General features: G+C 32.3%; 1 protein-coding gene across 1 annotated transcript; it reads left to right on the top strand.

Moving 5' to 3' along the window:
• Positions 1–917: 917 nt before the first annotated feature.
• Positions 918–21,768, top strand: LOC126906411 (uncharacterized). The gene is made up of 2 exons (XM_050687018.1): positions 918–1,065; positions 20,431–21,768. Exon 2 carries the CDS (start codon positions 20,448–20,450, stop codon positions 21,105–21,107), a length of 660 nt encoding a protein of 219 aa, XP_050542975.1. The 5' UTR covers positions 918–1,065; positions 20,431–20,447; the 3' UTR covers positions 21,108–21,768.
• The last annotated feature ends 1,165 nt before the right edge of the window (positions 21,769–22,933 follow it).

The following is a 22,933-nucleotide window of genomic DNA, read 5'->3' on the forward strand; positions in this document are numbered from 1 at the left end:
ACCAATAAGAATTATGTAATGTTTGTTTATTTTATCTAAAGACATCTGATCATGATTTCTTTATGCTAAATTTTTAATTAATTTATTGACTTTGTAGTTTAAGTTGTCATTTATATTATGATAATAATTTCTTGGTGTTTATTTCATGAATATGTATAAACGTTAAAGATAAATGCTGTATTACAACTAATAACTCAAGCGACAATGTGTAATTTAAAAGAAGTTTCTCTCTTAAGGGGCGCCAGTATTGATGGCACATCATAATTTACTATGAACCTCCAACAAAAAATCAAGAAAATGGTAAATCAAGAATTCTAAATATTTTGTTTGGATCACGATTATGAATTATTTAATGAAAGAGTCTGTTATCGTAAAATCTTTGTATCAGACTTATTTACTTTAATACTAACATTAAACGTTTTATTTTAAATTCAAAAACGCTATCAAGAAAACCATTAATTAATAAAATCAGCGAAACTTTGTTGTTCTTTTTATTTACAAAAGTTAAAAAAATATTAACTATAAACATCAAATTCAGGTTAATGATTGTCGTTAAACGTAATTTTGGAAAAGTTTTCTTTTTGAAATGCATTATAGGATTTTCTTGCACCTCGGGGTTATGGCGATTTCTCAAAGGGACGGCGTCGTGACCTCAGGGGTTAGGAACACGTCGCTATAAGCCAAAAAAAAAACTTAAGTGATTTTCGTTGATAACTATATAGTGACTATGTAATTCGGAGGATATCCGTTGAAATCGAAACGCATACGAAGGGGAAAGTACTTGATGAAGTCATTATACTAAATTTGTGCGTTGGGAGGAAAAAAGCGTGTTCAAGTTTGGCGGTATAGCGGGTGGGGAGGCTGCAACGTGCAGCGGCTAAAAACTAGAATGGCTCTTCGTGTCGACTATCATTCCGACGTGAACAATTGACCGTTCGAAGTGCTCCCCAATGATAACGTATATGAGAGTACATTATTCTCCACGTTCGAACACGACTGTTTGCTACTGAACGCGCTGCCGACACCATCGCCGCATTACTGTGTTCATCGTTCAACCGAGTTCAGGTACGTTTCCGTTAAATTAGAAAAAATTAATGGTCCATCAAAACTGTAATGAGGCCTAGAACTCCATGATAGCTCATAGACATACTAATATACTCGATGGCATCTGAAAATAACAAAAACAATCTTACACAACCCGAGCAATTAAACTAATAACTCAATTTTGTTGTTTTTTTGCTTCTGGCCCTCCTGAACGTTCCACCGTTCATCAATTATCTTATTTCGTAGATATTGTAAAAATGTATTATTCCAGTGTCACACTGGCAAGATAATTTTCTTATGTGACAGCTGACCTAAAACACATACACTTCTTGATGTGTTTATTCTTAATTAAGTTTAAAATGCAAAGGTTGATTGAAATGGAAGTATCATTCCATTTCTAAAATGGAAAGATACGACTCAGAAATTTTACTCGAATGTAGACTAAATATAAACAATTTATTATACATTGACCATTTGAAAATATTTGATGATTTTTTTTAATCGTTAGACTTGGATCATCTATTGCTTAATGTCTTCATTAGTATAGTATTCAGTAACAAAACATGTTTTAATAATAAAAAAAATTATTCCCTCATAGCAAGTCCATGTTGTTTCCTGGATCATTAAATTTCAAATAACGGCAAGTCTATTTTTAATATAAGTGTTTATAATTTATTTCTAAAAATGAAATTACATTTTGTATTCAACTAGTATTGTACACTCAGTACGTTATATCTATAGCGTTTATCATCATGTTTTTCTCGTTATTACCTTAGAGATAAAATTCTTATTAGATTGAAAAAAAACTCTCATAAAGCATTAGTAAATAATGTCCTGATTGACCAATAATTATAGAAATTAACGTTAAGTTATTTATTTCAAATAATTGCTCTATTAGTTTTTACCAAAGGTATCTTATAACTATTAATGATTTTAGCTTAAAAATCTGTGGATTGATACTTTCAGACATCTGTGCGTGTTTATGAAAACAATAATTATTACTGCCACTCTCATAAGCAAACCATTTGCTGGATTTTCTTTTTTTTAATTGCAGAGAAAATACGCGCTCAATTAGTATTTGTCGAACCTAGTTAACAATAATAAGCATATTTTGAAGACCGCCAATTTTGGAGGTAGTAATTCAGCTTTGAACAAATAAATGCTGCATTGTTTCTCAATGCTTGTGAGATTTTAAAATAAAACCACTGTCATTATCTAATTATCATTGTATTATGTCAAGTAAATAGGGTTAAATTTCTTCGAATAATACTATGACAGGTAACACTGGGCAATATTTCTAGAACGTACGAACGAATAGCACAAATATCTGATTATTTACTATAAAATATAATTTTAAAATTGATACTTATTAAAGTTTAGGTTTTCTATCCACTTCTCTAATATATTTGTACACAGATACAGCTCTAACCCATTTACTCTCTTTATTTTGCAAGAAAAAAATTATAATTTTAAAATAGTAGAACTAGTTATCTTTTTTTTCTCATTGTTTTTTTATTTAAAATAGAGAAGGAAATAACTGTAAGAGTTTTCGATTATTATTAATACAGATGTTATTTTGTAAAATGTTAATCAATCAATAAAGGGACAAGTAATTCCTGCACAGTGAATTCCTCTGACGTTTTTTATGAAAAAAAAGTCTAAACTGAACTGGTTGTATAACAGTGATTAACTGTTCTGCATTCTAAAAAACAAGAATTTTGACATATAACAAAAATGTACCTGCCTACTACGTTAAACTTGCGTTTAAAATTAATTTAAAGATAATAGACCGCATTAATTAATATATTTATTTATATCTTTAAAACGTTGAAAATAAGACCTAACGTCAATTTTTACAAGTGAAAACTTAATAATATTTTATATTAAAATTCTAATTTTTAAAATTAATAAATTTAACACTTAAGCCGAGTGTAATATACTCATAAAATAAAATGTTATACAATATAACTGTGTCTTATTAGATTCGCATCGAGACTCCAATTAATTATTACGCGTTTAAAAATAATGCGTCGACTAGTTGTTTTTTTAAACTATAGACCATGTCTTTGGCTGAATAATGAAAACAATTTGAATCGTAGATAGAAGTCGAATTAAAAATTTGTTTAGCTCAGATTTTAATAAAATTGTATAACATATCTTAAAGCTCACGTTGCGATGTCGCACAATAGTACTAAATATTTTACCCATCTGAAAATTTATTTAACTGTAAGAACTCTCATATGATTCATATATTACATTTTTTTTTTATTTGATACATGTTTTTTCTTCTCGCTTGATTATTTTTTCTCGCCATGTCCAAACGTCTATTCATATTGGTTTTTTATGTTTTAATATTTCAGTGTCATTCCACTCACATCTGAAATTTCATTTAAAGATCCTTACTGTTTCAGTATTTTATTCGTGATCGTTTCGATCCATATACAATTTATGCTCAACACTAAACTTCATAAAGAAATTCGTCTACTGTACAGTAATTTAAATAGTAGATACCGTTGCACAGCGATAATAAAAATTTAATTCAAATCTCATAGATTTGGAAATATAATTGTTTTTATTTGATCGATAATTTGATTTAGAAACGATACTTTTTTAAACGAACATAAATGTTTACCATTTAATAATGAAAATAATAATTACACGTTTACTTCGCACTCTATAAAAAGAAACAACAAATTTTAATATTAATTATTTAAAAGTATTTTTTGTATGATAATTAATTGGCATCATTGGATCTAAAAGGATACCTGCGTTTAATGATTTTCACTTAAATTTGATGAGCGTCTTATGTTTAATTGAGTTTGTCGTGATATAACTTCGAAATGTAATTTGTAAGTTTGTTATTAAAAGGTATTTAATATTTGCCGGTATCGTGAGACATAACACGTTATGTGCTGTTACTAAACTAATTTTGAAAATGTTCGCTGCATCACTTTCTGGCAGAGCGTGAAATATTAAGACATTTAGAAAACTCGAATAGATACACTGATTAAGTTTTCGCATCAGTAGCTTAAATGTGAAAGTATAAAGCAATTTTCGCTTTTTAAGTTCTACAGGTACAAATTCACTTAATATTACAATAGTGTTGTAAGTGTACTAAATTTTTTAAGCGAAACAACACTCAACTGCAGTAATTCAATTAATTTTAAAACTGCACATAATGAATTTATTATGTTGGCCAGTAACGAGCTGATTTTTGTAATAATTATTTTACTTTGCGATGGTTCTGATACTAGACGGTGTCGTATTTGTTATTAAAATATAACTTCGAGAACTATTTGTTGAGAAGACACTGTCCATTAACGTCACCGACTACTCGAGGAAAATAATTACCTTGTCCGCGATTGCTTTTTTTCGCGTTGTGCCACACTTGTATTACGATACGTCAAAGTAGTGTGTTTAATAACATTACTGATTTAATTAGCAAAAACCGGTAGATCGATGCGCTTTTTGCCTACCGGGTAAATCGTCAACGGTACCACCAGTAGTGGCGGGTAACGTCGTACAGAATGGAACGTTTGCGCGACAAACGGAAGCAAATTAGTTACATTTATGATATTCATCTTTACACAATGTGGTTGCAATTCAGATCAAGTTTTATCCGTTCGATTTCCGAGTGAAAGTGTAATATTATCGTTGTGTTTATCCTGAGTACGCGTATTGTCATTATTGCATTAACGATGTGTGCGATTGTGTCCGAACACATATGAATATATTCCATTTACACTCTCTAATTGCATTATAACCCGAACGAATTTTCCATATGGATCTGATACACCTGAACGCGATCTATGGACCCGCACAATTTGTGTCTACATCATTGTTTACCTTGCGATCGTTTCACTTTTCACAAAAACCGGTCACTCGTCGCCCTTTACCGGTACAAATGCATTTGCTTTCTATACCTTTGTATAACCGCAAAAGAGATGCGATGCCAAACGTGTGCGGTCGTAGCTATTTGGAGCTTGTTGGACTATTGCGTCTATTTCGTCGTCTGTGACATCTGCTATCCGCTTTATACGACTACAGAAACAATTTAATAATATCCATGTTCTCGGTTTACATATATTTTTTTACAGAATTACTTAACCGTGAGAACCGTGTAGTATTTGACCTAAATAACCGAAGAACACGGGCAAACGCATAAATTACACGAAGCGGCATTCGTCGATGCCGTGTCGATTAAATTAAAAAGCATTGTAATTATGCACATGTCCTCTTAATATTAATGACAGTTGAATGGTGTCCGTTTATGACGTGCAAAGTTCTGCGCAGATGCCTCGCCTGCAGGCCAACAACAATATACACAGACTAGTTTGTGTTCACAGGACATATGTTTGAACAACTTGGACGTTTTATTATTGAGGAGGTATAGTGCGGCCAATGAAGCATTTTACTTTGAGTGGCCAATAAGTAGAACCTCGATGAACGGAAACGTCGATATCAAAGCGGTTTACCGTATACATCCGGAGGGTTTACGTGATCAAGTGGAACTGATTTTTTTACTAATATTATCAATAATTTCATGTTTGTCTTGAGCCGACACCCTCTACACACACTAATTGACCGTTAATAAACAGTGTCAGGTGGTACAAGTGCATTCGTTGCACCTATTTGCACTGTTAATCGCCATTTACACGCCATACATTAAGAACGTTTAAGTCGCACGCATGTAGTTTCGGATAAACAAAAAATACTGTTGAAAATATTTAGGAACGCGCAGATTGTTTTAATGGGCAAAGTGTAATTATGTTGTCATGCGCGCGCATTCATAATTCGACGGGCGATGTGTTGTAACGCTCATAAATCGTGTTAGATTGTAATAACAGGGTGCATCGAGTCGCAGTGCACTCGAAACGCTTTAGTGCTAATAGACGCTGTTCTCGGCAACAAATTGCCAGAAATTTGCATTTTCATTGTACGTAACCTGAATATGTAATTATCGAACTCGCGTACAGATTTCTTATCGAGTGACATCATAACAGTAGTAACGCGCTGCCCGTGTCGCTGGACGATTTGTCAGCGCCGCTCGGGGTTGTTGACCAAAGAATCGTGCGGACGACCGACGAAAGGCATTGGATAATGTGTCGGCATAATTGAATAACGCATAATAATATTTACACCGCGCCTTTATTCCTATCACCCGAACGTGAAAACCCGACCCGAATGTAAACGCTTTGACTAATATGTGGTTAGGACACCCTTGACGAGGGAAAATAAAGCGCATGCGTTGCCTCTTATAAGGAAACGCTTAATTTTCGTCTAGACCGCATGTACGTCGCTCTGTTGTTACATATTTGACAGTTACATTTATAGTATGCAAGTGTGTTGTCGCGTTCAACCTCTCGTGCCTTCAGTTTACCGCGAACACAATGCATTATTGTAATGACGAGTACAACACAACGGTCGGAGTACCACGCGGACAGTTTATTCGTCAGGCGATGTCCACTAATAGAATTTAATGATAATGAATAACTGTTCGGTTGCTGTCGACGAAAACTCTTTTGGCCGTCTAAAATAAATGTTTGTCTTTGTGGCCAGTAACGACAAAAGGAGAAATGATCATAGCCGATCGAGTGTAGGAAAAGTCGGCCTTCACACCGCAGTGTTATAACAACTAATAGAATAACAATACAACGCGACCGGGACACTTGTTATACTTATTTGTAACCGAGTTACAAATACTTTTGTTCTAGTTTTTTTTTTATTTTCAGCGCACAAGAAACTATACGATCGGAGCTAATTTACACGCGAGTGTACCCGATGTTATAGTCAATCGAGATAAAAAAATACCGATAAAATGAACTTTCGAGTGGTACAAATTTTCAATGTTTACGGAAAAATAAAACCTTGACGATTTCGATGATCACGTATATTGTGTTACACGTTCGTCTAGAGTTTTTATCCGTAACGAAAACCCGGTAAAGTACAATTGATATCCACAAAATAACATTATTATAATCGTATTTCCTAGACGGAAGTAGAGAACACACCGCAATAACCCAACTCGAATAATTGACGAGTGATGTACATATTTTCATTAGAAATTCTGCACTATCGTTTTTATATAACTTGTGAATTAGCCAGTCTGTCGGTTTTGGCCAAGTAACTGCGGTTGCAATCCGCTCGACCGCAACCGCGTAACCAGCAACAGCCTATCTTAGATTTCGACTCGCTCGCCGTACAACAGGCGTCAGTTAACTTGACTCGTGCACAGTATGTACATTACCTTGTACATACGACCCGGACGATTTCGATTAACATTTTGGAAATAACCGGACACGGGCGACCTCCCGCGCATGTTAACCGGTTATTTACATTGAGTTTTAATGAGTATTCTAACACGAGTCTATGCACTGACAGATATCAACGCGCCGTAGCGCCTACCTCAACAATGGTCGGGCTTAACCCCCGTGATTAACACCACACGCGCTCATGTGTCCGGCTTTTATACTCCGTCCGGAATAAGTTGAATGCTGTCCCGGAGAAATTATTTGCAAAACGCCTCTTTCACCACGAGCGGAGGTAAGAGTATCTTTGACCCTTCGGATTGGCGTCCAGGACGTTTATTAAGTTATAATTATGCGTACACCACAGCTTTCTATATTCCGGTCGAAAATTTTTTTACGCGCTGAGCAAGAGTTGACGCTAACAAAACCACAAACGCAACGTTGTTTGGAAAAGGTGGAGGTCACGTGTACGCTGGCCAGTTAAAAAAAAGAAGCGATTGCAATAAAACATCATAACATGCGCTTTAATTACGCCGCGATTGCGTTCAACTGGAGAACTATTGAAGTTCTCCAGTTAAACGCAACCGTGGCGTTCTGTCCGAGTCTCGTGGCGTATCATTATGACGTCGTTGGCCGTTGCACGCATCTTTCTTCTTGCAGCGGTTGCACACGCGAACAACGCAACGACCCAGTAACGCACGCGGTGTAAATGTTGGCCGAGATGCTGTCCGAAGGAGACGACCTGCGCCACGGGGTAAGTCGGTAACGGTCCCGGCAACCGCATTTACATGCCACGTAATACACATATTTTCTCCCTGTCGACTGTTCGTACGGACAATATACTTTCGAAACACTACGCGGGTAATGTTTAATATAGTAAACATCGGATCGAGTCCACTCGACCGATACGAAACACTCCCAGTCACGTTTCCCGAGTTTGCGACGTTTTCAATATGCCTATTCTGAGCGTTTTTACTGCCGTTCCATGTCGCATCTACATGGAACCTTAGAACGAATCGCATATTTTTCGACAATTGAAAGCGCACACACATATACTTGGGAATAGCTTCGCGACGTTTCATTGCTTTCTACTAGTGTGCGAACGCATTCTTCCGTAGGCCGCAAACACCTTACCGCACACGACCCAATTACCGCCGGACTAGACTTTACTGATCGGCCGAGGTGCGCATATATAATTATGATCCACTTAATGGAGTGCGTTTTTTATTTACTTATTTTTTGCTCTTACCGTAAAAACAATGAAAAAAGCGAATAATCGCACGTGGTCTACGCCGAGTAGGCGCGAAACCGTGTCTTATAATCATTACTTCAACTCGAAGTCGATGCCGTATATCCGCTATCGTTTTCCAACGTTTCTCACAACTCGCACAAATATCTATATCCTTGTTAATTGAGAACCGCAATACAAACCGTAGTGAAAGCACAAGTCCCAGTGTAATCTGAATCTACCAAAGTACACACAAACAACAACAAAAGATACGATATTTTTAGACTTGAGTAAAAGCGATTCGGACGTAGTAATTAGAAACGCGTTTCCTGTTGGGCACAGTCCATACGCTTTTGATTTTTTATGGCGCCACGATCCCTTCATTCCGAAATATTCGAGTAGGCCGCCCAAAGTATGTGTCAACGTTGCTAACTGCGATAATAATCTACTGTCTGTTCCCGTCCGAATCAAACAAGTTTAATGTGCTTGTGTAATGATTTTATTTCTCTTTCTACGGGCCGTGTCAAATTTAATGATTCTTTTCACTTAATGGCGGACCTGACTCGTCGAGTGCATAGTCTGTCGATTACGCGTATTATGCCTCAATATCCTTCTACCGGTAGGACTTTCGCATAAATTGCAGTGCCTCGCACATACTTTGACACACGATTCACAATGTAGAGCCGGTACCCCTATTTCAAATTTCCAGTTAATCACGACTGAATCATTTTATATTAGTCATTCATAAAAACTAGTTAACATACTCGACATGGTTCTGGCCGACTGTTAAACTCTCCAAAATACTCGCCGCATCGATGATTAGTAACGTTTTTATTTTTAATCGCTTGTCCTCATCATATATTATTTTACAAAGAGATAAATGTAAAACGTAACTTTTTATGTTAGCACACNTAGTAACGTTTTTATTTTTAATCGCTTGTCCTCATCATATATTATTTTACAAAGAGATAAATGTAAAACGTAACTTTTTATGTATTGACTATACAAAATCCGAACTCTTCAAGGTATATAGTTTTGACATTATGACACTCCCAAGGGTATTTTGTACGTTTTAATCATCGTTCATAGCCTGTTCAAGTCATAAGTTTAAAAATTAATAACATATCAAAGAAAAAACTTATAATTTACAGTTTACTCGAATTAATTCACGCCCACTAATTACTTAATCGTTTCGCTATTATTAACAGCTTGTCGTCAGTTTAACGTTGCGGCACAATTATTTTAATATAACGACCATTCAATTACATTTATTTACATTAATACGAGTAATATCAATAGAGACATCCAATAAATAACTAAAAACAAAAATTATTTTTCAAATTTATAACATATTAATTAGGTAAAACTATTTTATTAATGTAGAAAAAATATCGAGTAAATCTAATAAAATATGTTTGATTTGACCTTGCAAGGATTTTTGAAACATTATAGTCACTCATGAGTAATAATAAAACATTGCTTAAAACAACTAACCATGTGATAATCAGAAAGTTATCTCTAATAACGAATATTTTATTTAGACAACGTAATCATTGTATTGTGATTAAAAATCGAGAATCAAAGCAATGCTTAAACTACTCCATTTTTCTGTTAATATCAGGTTTCAATAATAAATATTTTAATAAATAAATAAGTATTATTTTGCTTATTAATTACACAAAAATGAATTCGAATAAATTATTATTTCCGATTAACTTCTTTAAAATCAGCTCTAGGTTTTTTGGATCCTCAAAAATTTTGAAAAAACCGTATTACTATTGTACTGAACAGCATTACGTTATATTTTTTTTATAATTAATTTTTAACATAGAAAAATTGTAAAATTACAAGATAGTCATTACACTAATTCCTTGTTAAGTTGTTGTATTGTACAGATATAAAAAGTGTAAATAAATATTTTTCATAAAGTTCTTTATTTTATTTTGTGTTTAAAATGTAAGTCAATTAATTGCTACAGTTTTATAAACGATTTTCATGATTTTCTGGTGGTAATAAAAAAAAATTATTCAGAATTTATTAGTTTATAATATCCTGAATGTTTATTGAATAAATATTTTATTGAGATTACACACGCTATCCGGTTAAACAAATTCCAATGAATTTTTATTTAATAAATGTAAGCGATTGCGTTGTACAAAATTAGTTATTCATAATAAATAATGAGCTCGTTCATTTAAGAAGTTAAGCAATTAAATTAAAAAATGAGTTATTAAAACCATTATATACCATTATATGCAAAAAATAAATAATAGCACATACTGTTTAACACTTTTAGTGGTGTAATATCTTTAAGTTGGTATTATAAAACCTTAATATTTGAATTATCGATATTTTTAAAAATATAAGAATAATATTAAATAATAAAAACAAAACCATAAATTATAATTCACAATCATTTGTAACTTCCAAAGTAAAAAGATTTAACAAGTGTTTAGATTTCACAATAATATAACAAACTACAAATTAAACTTATGATATTTAGTACCATAAGCGTAATTTGAAAAAAATTTTTGGCAAATCCAACTTGATTTGTTCCTCTTTAAAAATATTTCCAAATAAATTTATAGGTTATGTTCATCATTTTTAGAGAGCATGCGACAGAATTAAGGGCCTAAACCTCTAGATTCCGCCACTTCATAATAAGTTTCAATTAAAAATTTCATTAATATGTTAATTATTGTAAAATTTCATTAGAATTCTTCCGGATGTTCTTAAATTAGTTGACGTATTTTTGAATAATTAGTTTTCTCGTATGTCAATTTTAACTAATTTTTTTTGTTCGCCATTTTCATTTTTAAACAAAATGTTTATGTTTGTATAATAATTACTCAAAGATAATAATATTTTGAACAATTTTAATTATATAAATAATATACAATAATAAATAATACGTTAGACTATTTTGTGTTAAAATATGTGGCTCATTACATTATTCTGTTCATGAGAAATCTTAATGTTACTCTAAAGCATTTTGACACTTAAAAATGAACTACATGTGGTGAAGTATTAGTCATTGCGCGATATATGAAAAAAACAAAATGATTTGGTGAATTTAAAATGTATCATAATAATAAGAATAAAACGTGATAATTAAAATTAAAGTCGTTGATGTCTTATTTTTTATCCTCGATTATAACTGGACTTAACTTGAAGAATTTTGGTCCTACAAAATCCACTTGTGGATCAGAAATATTTTTTTTAATCGTTTTCTTCGAAATGACAATAATATGTATTATTTCATTTAACGGTGTTGTATAAACCGTTTATTTCGATTGAATATTTTATGAAATTTTAATAACAATAAGGTTACCGCAACTACTGAACATTTGCCCAGTGTGTAGTGAGTAACTGTAGTAGTTTGTTGTGTATTACTTCTAAGCTGTCGCACGTCCAAATCAGTGGGTCGACAAAGAAACATTACAATATTAAATAACCATTTGCTATTGAATGGGTAGCGCAGAAGAGACGGCGCTCGTAAATGGCCTGCGCACACTCATTTCTAACGACTACAATAATAACTATTGTTTCTAGCGACCGTTTTTTTAGAGGCCTAGTGCTTTGCATTGTGTCGTCGGCGCGTATAAAAGTGCGTTTGTCATCGTTGGCCCATATACGGTCGGCTAATGTCAATCGTCTGTTTGGCCAATGCATAAAATATAAAAAACAACGTTTTGATCGGTCTCGGAAACACATGTCGCTGATTTTCCAGACAATCTCGTACAAAGCGGCTAACGGTGTCAGTTTTTAGTACACGAAATGTACTGCGGTCTTAAGTGTCCAATCGGATGGAAGTCCGATTGGGTATAGACAACGGACAACAATAGCGAATGACACGAATACGTCGAGATCATTTGCATGGAATCGATTAACGAGTCCATTAGAGACCGGTTTTCGTGGACGCACCGCGACGACGGTCCACAGACATCGAGTGTCTATTACACGGTCGGCTTATAATTAAAATGTCACGAACAAGACGAATACAAGGCGCGCGAGTACAGTAGCCGCTAAACAACCGTAAGAACACATAAAGAGGATAATGGACAACATTATGACTAGTGATCAGTTGATAAACAATGCCACTGCAGTTTGTACTCGTGTGATAAAATAATTATGTGCGACATACTTACAGTCGTTTGCATATGTCGAGCGCCGCTGTTTTCAGTTTTAATAGCTCAGATCATTAACCGAGATACTATTATGTTATGTATGTAACCCTGTTTACATTGAAATGTAACCATATGACAACGACTGTGTTTATAATCTTTCTCGTAATCATTTCACAACACAGAAAACAGCTTCAATGTCATTTAAACAGTCTCTGGGAATCTAAGTTAAAAGTCGGGAACTATTCAATTAGTAAACTACCTCCGGTCATATTCCAGAAGAAAGACATTTTTTATGATTATAATAATTTAAAGACGAAAAAGTCTTCTTTGACGCCTCTCTTAAAACACACGTGATACTTTTATTTAAAATATTTTTACCAATCCTCCCACGCTTAATAACAGGGATATTTTTCAACTGAAAAATATTTATATGACTATAAATAGTTTTGATTAAATTTTACGCTTTTTACTCATTCCCCTGCTGTCGTATAGAGTTTACGTTTTCTTGCATCTAACACTAGTTTTACGGTGTCGCCATGAATAAATTTAATTGAAAGTTCTGTTACAACGAAACGAAGAAATAATTCACTCAAACGTATAGTGTTTTAGTAACTGTAAGATGTAACTTCCTACTCGAGAAGTATTAATGATTGGATTGTTAAACAACACTTTACGTGTACAGTTGAACATAAATAAATCATAAGTCATTTGTGTCACGTTGAACGCAATCAACCATTGACAGTTAGTCGTATAAAATTTAATTCATTATCATTAAATGATAATGAATTATATGAAATGCATCATGCATGAATGCTTTTCATGTTTATACGCCATGTTTTCTTTCTATAAAAATGATTAAATGTACGACGTCAGCAGTAAGTTATCAACAATAGATTCAATTATTAAGGTTATCGGGATTTTCAATCAAGAATATGAAATATTGTTTTGTTTGTTAAATTTATTTTGTTTATTAACATATTTCAGGGGGCATTCGAGGTTTAAATTTATTATATTTAAAAGGTATTTAAAGTTTCTTTCAAAAAATAAACTATGGTTTAACATTAAGTTTAAAAAGCCCTTAAAACTTAAGCGTTGGTAATAAAATATTCTAGTTATACAATAAACATTACTCATCTTATCGATTTCGCAAGACAAAAACGCCTACGTTATTTTAGATATGCAACTACTCTAACATAGTGAATTGTAAAATGTTCGGTTATCTATTTAAAAACCGGCCGATGCGCTCATTGCTTGTTTAGATGTATCAAAAAAAATATTAAGGGGGATTTATACAAAGTAAGATGGTGTTAAATAATTACAACAAGAGGGATTAAATAAATTAAAAAACAAACATACTTGACGTATAATAATAATGTTATACTGGTACCTTATCCTACATTTAGGAGTGCACTGCCAAATTCTTTTGGCTAATGAAATTTATAAAAATGCCCATCCTTTTTCTCTCAATACAATTTGTTTGGCTTACTAACATGAAAAAAAAACGGTTCGATAGATCTTGTGAAATGAGGCTAGAAGGAGTTGCTAGCCTTTAAACATTATTTAAATTTTGAATTTATACATCAAATAAATATTTCATTATATTGAGTTTTATTGTACATGGTAAAACTATTTTTTAATCTATGTATAATTTTAGAATTATTCTTTAGCTTAAACTTCCATAACTATTATAAATTAGCACTGGGTATCACTGCACCACATCTCAAAATTAGTTGAAGTGCACAAATGGGAAAATTAATGTTTTCAATTAATATAAGAATAACCTTTGTTTAATTGTAAATTGTCACTTGAAAAAGGTAGGTTAAGTTATACCACCACAATATTTTTAATTTAAGTATCCTGATTATGATTTCAAAATCATATAAAAACCATTACAATTCAATAGGTGACTGTAAGGCTGTCATTGACAGCTTGTCAATAGGTCATTGTTCGACTATTTTTGAGCGAAAGTCTTTCGTACTACTACGAAAAATAATCTTATTTTGCTAAAAATTACATCAAATATAATTTATGGTTTATTTCCTAAAGCTAAAATACTTCACAAGTTTATAAATATTACTTATTGTGCAATTCGATTATTTTACAAAATTATATAACAAATCAAGTAAATTATATTCGTGAATATTTTAAGGAGAATATCAGTGCAAGTTAACCAATCCTACTGAACGTTAATTTTAATTATTTCCAGACAAAATATGTTTGATTTTATTTTTCAACAGTATAGTACGTTATTTGATAAAACTGCATCGATTTTCAAGTGATTTACATGGAAACAATTAGGTTTGAATTTTTGAAAATTTGATTTTTGAACCGAACAGTTTGCGAATATCACTAACATTAATGTATTAATTGATTAGATTTAGAAAAATAATTTTCCAACGGAATCCAAATTTAATAAAATTACAATATTTAAAACATCGGTGTTAATTTCGTGATACTTTGATTTCATGTTACGTACTTGAAGTATGTAATCCATAAAAAAAAAAGCATTATTATTTCGGGTGCACTATTTACTTTTATTATACACGTGAACTTTTAATTTCCTATAAATCTGTTCAACAGTGTATAAATGTAAAAATAAAAAACAATATTGAACATTGAACATGAGTTGAATTTAAATAAAGTGTAATATTTATGAAAAAAATTAAACATTTGTATTACAAACAAAAAAATATGCGTCAATGGTTGTTGATTTCGGAAAAATATTTGCCTATTTCATTCTTAACAATATAAGCTCTATATTATTTTAATAAATGTGTTCAAAGACATTAATTTTGAAACATACTAAAATATTTTTCTACGGCTAAAATCTGAAATTTTTGAAAATAATTATTTAATTTTAATTAAATCTGAAGTTTTACAATTTATCAAATTTTTAATCTAATATGATGATAAATTTTTTATTTCAAATATGAAAAAATTCTTACCGTGTCATAAACTTTATTTCCATTTTTTAAACTATCATTTAATTGTTATCGAATATAAAAATCAGCACATTCCATTCCTTAGATGTCAGATTGTTTTTAACTTATCTTTTTGTATTTAAAAATTTATTTAATATTCCAAATGTTGAATTTTAAACTCTTACAGTTACACGCGTGGTCGTTATACAATTTTTAGTTTAACGCTATTTAATTAGTTACAAATTATATTTGTAACAAACGTATAAAATAAATCTAAAATAATTTTACAAATTACTAGATAATAATTATTATTAATCGACTGGCTGCGGATGGCGCTGTTCGATTGCATACTATTCGATGGCTTGACCGGAAATCACAATTTAAAAAACCGTACATTATTTTTTCTTATTGTACACAAGAGGACCGTAATATTCATATAGGTGTACGATATTTAATATCATACACCATACATCAATAGCTAATCTTGCTAGTGGTCTACAATTTGAGGAATATTTTGTAGCGGTTATGTATTGCCCTATACACATGACATATTATTTATGTAGTACGACACGGCATTTCGAAAAAGAGAAAACAATATTAATGACAATCGTTTGAAATATCCGAATGTGGCGACAACATTTGATGTGTGCGAATAGAATAATGATTCGTGTGCGGACAGGTGACGGCTGTGCTCATCAATTTTATCGCAGGTACTGATTTTGTAGGGTACATTTATTTTATTTTTTCGTGTTATTGTTAAGCCCTCAGGGCAAAATCTTAATGATAAAAGACATCATTAATACTGAAAGTTCTGAGTTAGCCCTGACATCAATCCGACCAGAAACTTGTCCGATACACGCGAGACTTGATAGATATTTTCGTAAATCATCTTCGGTTGGACTATAATGTAGTAATGATTGTTGTGCCACTGTTACAGAGCAGATCTTGTTCGGGCAACAGTTCGCGGCAGAATTAAAAAATAATTGAATTTTGAACCATAAATTATCTCGACCGGAGGCGGTAAAACACACGATCTTTGCGCATTTATACAACTATTACGATCGCAGTGCATGTCATAGGTCGGCATTACAATCCGGACGTTTCCAAGATGACTACGGTCAGTTAATTACAAGGTAAAGGACGTTGATTTAGGTGTTTTTTCATTCGTTTTTTTATTTGGACTTGCTACGATCACAGCTAGACATCCGCCATGCGACCAGTCGTACGATCGACGTGTGCGTTTCATTTAGAATACACACATTCTCCTACCTATGAGGTAGGAGTGTAACGATCGACTTATGAACACCTGTGTTACACTTTTGACTTGCACTAATTTTTCGCCCATTTCGAATGATAGTTATAATTGTAAAGAAATTCACGTCGAATGAATTCTAAAACATTATTATTATTCCAGGATTTCCGCCTATGTCGACAAATACAACTTGATTAAACGTACACCGTCATAGGCAAAGTATGTAAAAATAAACTATTCGATTGTATAAACATAATTCGATAGTTTAAAATATTTGAAAATGCCCATTACTAATTTTTACTGTTATTAATTGTATAATAATTTATTTTATGTATTCGTTAATTATCTTCTTATTATAATTAAATATACTTAATAAACATTTTAGGTAGAACTATTCGAATAATTTTTAAAACTATTCGATAGTTTATGCTAAAAATAAGCTATTCGGTTGTATAAAAACAATTCGAATAGTTATTCGATAGTTTAAAATATTCGAAAATGCCCATCACTAGTTTTTACTTATAATTTTCAGTTTGATTTTAAGCGGTTTAAAAAAAAATAATAATACAGTTTGCAATAAAAATGCTGGTTTTTCCGTGTAATTGATGAATTCAATCCATCAAATTCTAATACGTTCCTGCTTAAGCACAGATTACCATTTTTATTGACTTTTAATGTTGTAAACACATTATGAGAACGACAACACAAAGTGACGGATATTCGTATTATATTCTTCGGTCGATCGGAGCCGTTGAACTTTTTTTCTTGTATATATTTTCCCGTTGTTTGTACACACACAACATGTCCGTTCGGAGAAAAGCAGCTTATTAGAAGTAGCCATTGTGCATAATTTAAGTACTCGTGTGCGTACACAATCACATTTACCTATGCACGACGGTCGACTACCGACGATACGAAGTGTTACTGAGTAATTAAGACCTTTATATAAAATATCGTTGATATATCAGTACGTTAAAAGGTAGAATGAAAATAAAAAAGAGCTATAGACTCGGCCAATACTCCACTAATTTTTTGGTCTCGATTTTAACAAGTTTTGAAATTACCAGCTGATGGAATAGATGTCTCGATCACTTTTTTTTTTTAGAATTAGCGGTTCATTTTGTTGTCACGTTCGATAATAATCTTGTCCGTGTAATAAATAAACAAAAAAGGAAAACCGGTTCGTTTTGCAAGTGTGTGCACTTTATAACAGTCATAGTGTTAATAACGTTACTACTTATACAATGATGACACAAGTGACAGTTTGGTAGTAAGAAATATTAATGCGAATAATTTTTTTGTAATGACTATTTGTCGTGATACTTACAATTGTTCAAGACATCATCGCTTCATGTCAAACACTTGATCTTCTGATCGGCGGTGACACTTTACGATCTAAAGTAAGCAGCCGCCGAACAAGTGGTGTAATACCATCACTCAATAAAGCTAAACGAACACGTCGTTTTTTTACTGAGGTTGATATTTTTTTTCCAAGAAATTGTTGATCCTGAAGCTGTGTAATTGGTTCGACGTGATTTCCAGAAGAAGAATTCGACCTTGCAAGGCCGCGCCGGGCCAGTGTACTCGTTTGACCCGGACGGTCCGTAAAATATTAATAATAATATTATTATAACGCTACTACATAGTGATTGTTTTTATATATGACTTACATAATATAATTTTTTCTGTAATAATATAATAATCAGCCTGTATATGCCGCACGGCCTATTTGCCACATCGGACCGCGTGTGCAAATGTAATTGAATTTCACACAGTCAGCTTATTAGGGAAGCTGATCAACAGCTCCACACTAATACGAATCGTGTTATCTACCCGCGTTCCCAAGGTCGACCTCACTTACTCAATAAAACCACAGATTATTTGTTCGGTACTAACGAACCCTCATGACAAGTCCAACGCACTTGTTCGTTTCCTGAGCAAACACACGATGTAAACTTCTTTTCAGATTCCAACATACTTCAAATTTATAATTACACTGTTCTCCTATTATCTAGCCATTGGTAGTTGTTGACCGATAACGTGTTCATTAATTAAGAGCTATTAATAAATGCGACCAGTTCTCAACGAGCTTAATGGCGTTTGACTATTACAAGAAACGATATCAAGTCTAACACTGATTGGACAATGTTGTTTTACACGTAACGATATTTTGATTTTAGTAGACTCACCACAAAGTCCTAAATTTCTTGAATTAAGTCAGCATTGGCATAATTATCGTTTTTAGTAACACTTTCGGGTACGAGTATAACAGAAGTGAAATATTGCCTAGCGGACTTAACTAATGTGACTATAAATTCCGGATTGAATAAGCTCATGTATTTTTTGAACAAACGATAATAGAAAAGCTGCTACGTTGGTGTTCTATTAGTTCCATGAAATCGCGTTTTCCTAGGAAATAAATACACTATGCCTTTATTTCTATAAACTCAAAGATAATTTATTACACTTGACGCTATCAGATTAAAAACCCCATATATCAAACAGTTGAATGATCGAAATTCCTTAATATCTTAAGTAATAATTGAGCTTTACTATACTAAATAATCTTATTAATTGCTCAAACAGGTTATTGGCAGTTGATTTAATGAATCACAAAAATGAGTAATACCCGGCCTGAACATTTTTTCCTATGATAATAATTATTACGAATTCATTTCACACAATTTTCAATAATCACAAAATTATTTCAATTTTTGGCTTAATCACTTTTTATATATATTATCATATATATTTTTATCCTAACATTTAACAATTACTGCCAGTTGCGGATTTTCAAACATTTTTGGGGGTCCTAAAGAGTAAAATTTACTTGGAATATATATAAGTATTATCCTAAATATTAAATAATGTAAAAAAATCAATGTGTTCTAGAGGTTTAAACCCCCTGGCCTCTCCCCATAAATCTGCCACCGATTACTGCTATTGTTGTTGTAATTTAAGTGATTAAAGAAAAATAGCTTTTTTATTATTGTGCTACATATTTTATTGATACGTTTTAATTATTTGTTATACAAAAAGTATTATTCATGTAAATAAGATTAAAGGAGTGAAAGTTAATTACATTATTTTATCTTAAAAATTATAATTATAATTTTGGGAAAAATTTAGGTTAGTTAAATTACATAAAAAAATGATAAGCGTTAAGGAGAATTTGAAAGTATATTTTGTTCATATTAACAATAAAACAAAGTACTTAAAATAATTATTTTAACTCAACTTATCCGTGTAAATCATGTTAATATTTCTAGTCAACAATAACGGTCATTGTTAACAATGTCTGTGTGTCAAAAAATTCGACTTTGACGGTGAAATTTATTGTTCAATTTGTCTATATTGAAAATGCAGAATTTAATGGTTAATTAATAGCTATCAGTTGACAAATTCACTTCATTAATATTTTGATGTCCAGTGAATTCCTCTTTTATTTGTCTTAAATTTTTTTTTTCTCAAAGCAAACAAATTAAATTAAAACCTTACTTGTCATTTATTTTGTTGACAAAATGTAAGGTAAAACTATTTCCTAAAACTTTTAAGTTACGGTTGATAAAAAGTGAAAATTATATCTAAAACATTTTAATTTTATTTATAGGCTAGTCAACGGTTGCCATGGATCTCACATACTTGATAGTAGTCATTATTGGAGTATGGTGTACAGTACCGTCTAGTTTATCTTTACCGGCACCATCAGAATCGTCTACAACGTCGCCCTCGGAACAATCATCGTCTTCGTCGCCGCCACCGCCGTCAAGCAACAAGCGAGGTCGTTCGTTGTTCCATCAACCGTCGTACTTGGATAATGTTGATTACAATTCGCTGCACTTTAACGGCGGCGGGTTGCAAAACGAAGAAGAAGACCTTCTGTCCAATAGAGGGCTACCAGCAAAGCCAGACTCACCCGTATACTTTATACGATTGCCGCCTCAACCTTATGTATTCGTTCCTGGTTACGGTTATGTCAGTCAGCCGACAAGGTTGGAGCCTCCTCCGTTTTTACAAAGGCCGACATCACCATTCCTCAACTTGCCTCTAGAATACGTATCCAACGCCAAACCCGTAGGCATGTACACCCTCCCACAGAAACCACAAAAGCAGAACAAGCCTAAGCCACAGCGACGACCACCAACCACCACTACTGCACCAGATTCCAATATTTACAACTTGAACAAAGGTCCATACGATTTCAACGGGAGACCCTCTGACGTGTTCCTATTACAGAGTGCCTACGACAATCTTTACTCCGAAGTACTTCAGAATATTTATCCTTAATGCGTTTCACACGATTTGCGCGAGAAATCGTCGACTTTAAATTTCAAATCAAAAATATACTTGACGATATTGTTATGACACGCTGCGTACTTTATTTATATATTATTTAAATATTTATTTATTTAAGGTTGTTATTGTTAATTAAATTTTTATAATTTATTTTTTTTAGAAATAATTGTGTTAAAAATATTAAATATAAACTTTCTTGCGAACTATTATCATTGTAAATATGTTTATATTTTATAAACTTCGAAAAGAACGTTACAATCTATCCAACATTTCTTAATGACAAAACAAATGTTTTCTTATCATTGTTATCTTTAGAAAAACACGAAATGTATTTAAAGTACTTATATTTAAATAATGAAATGAAAACATTTTTATTTCTAGAACCGAAAAATAACAACAGAATGAATATTTCTTCTTGGTGTTATTTAATAATTAAAATTTACCAGTAATATATACTCTAATTATTATATTTATATTGTGTAAATTAAAATATAATATAGTTATTCCAATATTCATTACAATTATAAATAGATTTTAATAGAACATTATATTATCATTTGTCTTCAGAGGTGGTTTAAGGTATTTTGTTGCCCCTTACAGTACAGATGTATAGACACCGCCTTTTATTTTTTTAATAAACTTTTCTTTCTAATTGTCTCATATTTTGATTGAAAACTCCTATAATATTTTAAATACCATCCCAGGCATGCAGCCAGCTCGGTCGTGTCAATGTGTGTATAATGATCAGCAAAATTGATGGATAAAAAATGTTAAAATACAAGATTCTACGAGTGATTAATAAAAATGGTTCTAAATTGTAAACATTCTCCCAAGTTAGAAGAAAGTTACTTTTGCTAAGTGAAAAACTATGGATTAAATGTATGACATTTGCACAACTTGTGAGAGGCTACAGGGTTTAGAGCCATTTGAAGAAATAGCCCCTCAAAAATTAAAAAATTCTATACAGAGTGACACAGAGAGACATAAGGTGTTGGTAAGGGTGGTTTGAAGAACGGTAGCCAACATAGGTTAAAATTAAAGAAGCAGACCAGCAGCTCATTTATTAACGAAACGTCAAAAAAAACTATTCCACTCTTTGATCTTAGCCGATAGGCTGAGAAGTAATTAGTTAGTTACAGATGTTCTCAAAATAATAGTTATACCGCACAGGTACACTTTAAAACGTCGAACGGAACAAGAGTACACAAGGACGTTGAAAACAAGTAGTTTGTGAGAACGTAACAGAACTGTACAGCGACTGACAGCTGGTCGATGGACTGGGTACTCATTTGATTGTAGTGGGTATGCTTATTCAGACAATCGGTTGTCGTATTAATAGTTAAAGGGCTGAATGAGAATGACTGCAATCAGTCAGTGCTCGTCTAGAACGGTATCGTATTAAGGGTAAGTCACGATGATATGACAAGTACAATGCTGTAATTTTGTAATGATACAATTTTTACATTTTTAGACGTCAAAAGTATATTTTTCATTAATTTTTTCGATAATTGAAAAAAAANTGACAAGTACAATGCTGTAATTTTGTAATGATACAATTTTTACATTTTTAGACGTCAAAAGTATATTTTTCATTAATTTTTTCTAATAAGAATAAAAATAGAAATTAATTTTTTCGATAATTGAAAAAAACATTTTATATTTGATATATCTTGCCTTCTTCTTAAAAAAATGTTTAAATGGTTCGATAAAAACTTTAGAATGTGTAATTATTGAGTTAAAATTATTTTAATACATTGATTGGGTATGTAGTGGAGGTGTGCACATCTGGTGTATTTTTATATGTACACTACGACCTC

This window comes from Daktulosphaira vitifoliae, unplaced genomic scaffold, assembly GCF_025091365.1.
Source record: "Daktulosphaira vitifoliae isolate Bord-2020 unplaced genomic scaffold, ASM2509136v1 Scaffold_4, whole genome shotgun sequence".
Classification (NCBI taxonomy): Eukaryota; Metazoa; Arthropoda; class Insecta; order Hemiptera; family Phylloxeridae; genus Daktulosphaira; species Daktulosphaira vitifoliae.